Source organism: Aptenodytes forsteri, unplaced genomic scaffold, assembly GCF_000699145.1.
Source record: "Aptenodytes forsteri isolate BGI_AS27 unplaced genomic scaffold, ASM69914v1 Scaffold129, whole genome shotgun sequence".
Taxonomy (NCBI): Eukaryota; Metazoa; Chordata; class Aves; order Sphenisciformes; family Spheniscidae; genus Aptenodytes; species Aptenodytes forsteri.
Genome location: NW_008795033.1, coordinates 57131 through 57676, shown reverse-complemented (window position 1 = coordinate 57676; position 546 = coordinate 57131). Strand labels below are relative to the sequence as shown.

General features: G+C 69.2%; 1 protein-coding gene across 1 annotated transcript in view; it reads right to left on the bottom strand.

Moving 5' to 3' along the window:
- Positions 1 to 144, bottom strand: part of EWSR1 (EWS RNA binding protein 1) — a gene marked incomplete at its 3' end in the record, with an annotated part of 24987 nt that extends 24843 nt beyond the window's left edge. Inside the window, exon 1 of the mRNA XM_009276364.1 lies at positions 73 to 144. Within this exon, the coding sequence (XP_009274639.1) occupies positions 73 to 144 (72 nt within the window). The remainder of the gene's footprint in view (positions 1 to 72) is intronic.
- Positions 145 to 546: the final 402 nt, after the last annotated feature.

Here is a 546-nt window from a genome sequence, read left to right as displayed (position 1 = left end):
CGTGGGGGGGGGGGGCAGTTCCTGAGGTGCCCAGCCATGGGTGCAGGCAGGGGGTGCCCTGGTGGCCCTCACCCCACAAGCTGTCCCCAGCGCTGGCCATGATGCCACAGTGTGGGCGACGATGTCATGCACGGCTGATGACATCACACCGCAGCCAAGGCTAGGCAGACGCCTTGCCGTGGTGCCCAGCCCCCTGCGGCGGAGGGGAGGGGGTGCCGAGGGACCCCTCCCCACAGCTCCATGACATCAGCGAGCTAAGGGCCACCGTGATGTCATGGGGGCCTGGTGACCTGCCAGAGGGGATGGGGGCCACCCCATGGAGCGGGGGCCACCCTGGGGGTCCCTGTCCCCTCCCGCGGCCCGGGCTGGGCCCCCCCTACTCACCGTAAAGCCCAATCATTGTTTCCAAGATTAAAACCCTCTCCGCTAAAATCTTCAGCGCCTCGCGGAGCTGGTGCAAACCCTCCCCCTGGGGAGAAGAGAGGGACGGGGGTGAGGGGGGGCCGGACCCCCGCATGGCCCTGGGCTACCGCCCCTGGGGGGAGC